The sequence below is a fragment of the Aphis gossypii genome, chromosome 1, assembly GCF_020184175.1.
Source record: "Aphis gossypii isolate Hap1 chromosome 1, ASM2018417v2, whole genome shotgun sequence".
Classification (NCBI taxonomy): domain Eukaryota; kingdom Metazoa; phylum Arthropoda; class Insecta; order Hemiptera; family Aphididae; genus Aphis; species Aphis gossypii.
In genome coordinates this window covers 85,916,355-85,919,577 of record NC_065530.1, presented here as the reverse complement: position 1 = coordinate 85,919,577, position 3,223 = coordinate 85,916,355, and the positions used below count along the sequence as shown (strand labels likewise).

The window sequence follows — 3,223 nt, the reverse complement described above, 5'->3', positions numbered from 1 at the left end:
AAAAAATATATGACATTATTATGTAAATTGTATATTGTGATGCGATTTCTAAGACATACCCCCTTGAAAATTTATGATACCCCCTGGAGATAGAAGGTCTGAAATAAACACTGTTAGTTGTTATTGAGAACCTAAAAAAAATGTATAAAAATACACGATTGAAAGAATTAGCTACACGGCTTATTAATTATATGATTAATAAAACAAAACAACTAATTCATTGCTATCACAAATATATACTAAGGAAAATACTCGAACACCCAAGGGTACCTATCTAAAACTAATGAAAACCCAAAAATAATAACATACGGAACATGGCTGTGTTTTACAAGATTCACTTTTAAAAACAATTAAAAATGATAAAATGTAACCTTCACGAGGGTGCAAGACCGGCCTGAACAAAGTAGAATAAAATAAATATGAAAAATTAAATTAAAACTGAACACTTACGACTGTGCCTTGTCTGTCTATACGTGATATCGAAGAAAAGGTATGTTTTCGGTAGAAACAGAGCACCGTCGATAATATTATAATACCTATAATAATTATTATACATTTGGCCTGAATGAAAACATAAACACAGACCATGGCGGTGGCACATCGCCTTTGCGACATAAGTAATATTGTTACAAACAACTCTAACTCGACGATTGTATATTCATTTTGCGCTCATTCGTGGCGTTTTATTTTGAGCGTATTTTTACTCTTATCGTTTTTTCCGCTTTTTTTTTTGTTCTCCGACATGGACGGCGGAAACACAACCAATTTGAACAGCGGAGCGGACGATTCCAGAAACGTCTCAACGATCCCGTTACTGCAGGAGTTTGACCAACCGGAAACGGTGATGAAGCCATTAATAGCAGACAACGGTTTACCATAAGCCGAATTGGAAATCGGATCACAGGAAGAGTCGGAATAAAAAGTGTTAGCAGCAATGCTGTCGTTAAACCTGCCCATCGTTATGCGGTCGCCGTTCGGCTGGGTTCGGGGGCGGACGACGATTCGTCCGCGGCGAAGGCGGAGGACGACGCGCAAGACGAGAACATGGAAAGTCACAGTAGCCGTCGCCGCCGCAATTATATTATTATTATTATTATTATTATCATACTTTCTTAATTGGGTTTTGTGTAAGGTAAATTTACTTTTCAGATCACTGTTAGGAAACCGCATTGGCAACGGGCAGGTCCACCGACGGCGTTGCCGCCAACACCTCCTACACCGGATCCTCCTGTGATCCAATTTCCAATTCGGCTTCCGGTAAGCCGTTGTCCGCTATTAATGGCTCCATCACTGTTTCCGTTAGCTACAGTCGTCGCAGCCGGAGCCGGAGCCACCGCAGCCGGAGCCGGAGCCACCGCAGCCTGAGCCGGAGCCGTAGCGACCAGAGTGGAAGCGAAGACAAATTAAATATTCTTATAAAATAATAATATATAAAGATTGAAAACTAAACAAACTATATGATATTATAATGTAAAGAATAAATAGATTGATTTAGATTTCAAAAACGTTCATTATAAATTTAAAAGAAATATACTTAAATGTTAGTGGTTATTCAGTAGATCGTATACAAAAAATAAATCTGAGGATGAGCGATATAATACGAGATGCCGCTGAGTGTAAACATAAAAATATATTCGATATTATATTTTTATACATGCGTGTTATAACAGGTTTTCAATAATAATATTCTTATAAGTTTATACACAATTTTCTAATGGCTGTTGGAAAACCGTATATAATACAGTATGCAGAGAATGAATAGGATAAGGCGCGGTTGCAGTTTCTAAAGAACACAATATTTATGAAGGTTGTAGGTAAGAATGTATAGAATTATGATTGAGTAATAGTTGTCAAGATAATGATGTAGAAAAAATAGAAATACACCCACTCACGATGCACGGTACATATATTATAATGTACTGAACCCTTTACATAAGAATTTGGTAAAAAAAAAAAAAAGAAAAAAGTTTTTGGACTCGAGACTTAAGTGCGAAAAAAAAGTTAAAAGTAATTTTACCGAACAAGCGTATAATAGTAGAGCTATTATGAAGACTACAGAGATAATGGTATGCACAGATTCACGATGAATTATAAATATTTATATTACCTGTACACTGTATACACTGTACATTGTAGGAGTGATAAACGAGGGAGCCGAGTTTTAACAGCCGCTCGTGTGAACTTGTGGTAGCGAATATACGTCTTAAATATATGTATACATACGCATCATAATGCTTACACGAATATAAGAGAAATTTTCATTAAAAATAGAAGCAATGCTACAGATATATATGAATGCATATATGGTTGAAGAAATTATCGCAGAGGAGAAGATTAAATGTTGCAAACAAATGTTTTTAAGTTGTATTGTTCAGTATTTTACGGGCAAAATTAAACAAGTGCCAAGTGGAATTATTCAGACGTGAGATAAAATGCAAATAATAAAAGCGTACCTATGTATATAATAAATAGGTCATTGATTGCGTGTCAACAATGTATATCGTTATTATTTAATATTGTACTCGTACACAGCGATACGTACGTACGCATCACCACAAATTAACTGCACCGGGTGCACGAAAAAAGTTTTGGAAAAACGCTGCATATAAAGTAGTAAGCACTCGAAAAGTATAAATGCATATAATATTATGATGGTAGGTACAATTTTTTATATAATATAAAAATCGTAAAACAACGAAACGTTAAGTAAGACGGTTACCTACTGTTATATTATTTACATAGGAATTATTGATCAACAAAACTATATGCAATGACTATATTATAATATTATTGTTAAAATTGTTACCATTGATAGTGTACATATAGGTTATATAGGCAATACTATTTGTAAAAATATGCAAAATCACAATAATAATATTATGAATAATCGTATAATTACAACGAATATTCCTGGGACAGAAACGGTATACATTCCAATTGGTTCGAATTATTACTATTTAAACATTTTAAGGCTTTTTATAAACTATTTGATAATGGTTAAAATTATTGTAACCAAAAGCAATTAATAAAAAAGTAAATAAAAATATTATAAACCGAATTTATCAAAACCTACTGTTCAAACACGTTATATTTGTTTATTTCAAATAAATATCATTGTTACATTTTATTTATTATGTGCAATATTTATTTTTGGTTTATTAATACGTTTGTGCATAGAAATTGCATACATTTTATCATTGGTATAATATATTCTACTCGAAAA

General features: G+C 33.3%; 1 protein-coding gene across 1 annotated transcript; it reads left to right on the top strand.

The window, feature by feature from the left end:
- Positions 1-249: 249 nt before the first annotated feature.
- LOC126549011 (uncharacterized) lies at positions 250-1,415 on the top strand. Its single transcript, XM_050197267.1, has 2 exons — positions 250-1,057; positions 1,150-1,415. The coding sequence occupies exons 1-2, from the start codon at positions 935-937 to the stop codon at positions 1,363-1,365; spliced, it is 339 nt and encodes a 112-aa protein (XP_050053224.1). The 5' UTR covers positions 250-934; the 3' UTR covers positions 1,366-1,415.
- The last annotated feature ends 1,808 nt before the right edge of the window (positions 1,416-3,223 follow it).

What these genes read in the sequence shown, in the direction of transcription:
- LOC126549011 (XM_050197267.1), top strand. Translation starts at nt 935, where the DNA reads ATGCTGTCGTTAAACCTGCCCATCGTTATGCGGTCGCCGTTCGGCTGG. An exon ending in CGAGAACATGGAAAGTCACA is followed by an intron (nt 1,058 to 1,149) that starts GTAGCCGTCGCC and finishes TTTACTTTTCAG; the next exon opens with ATCACTGTTAGGAAACCGCA.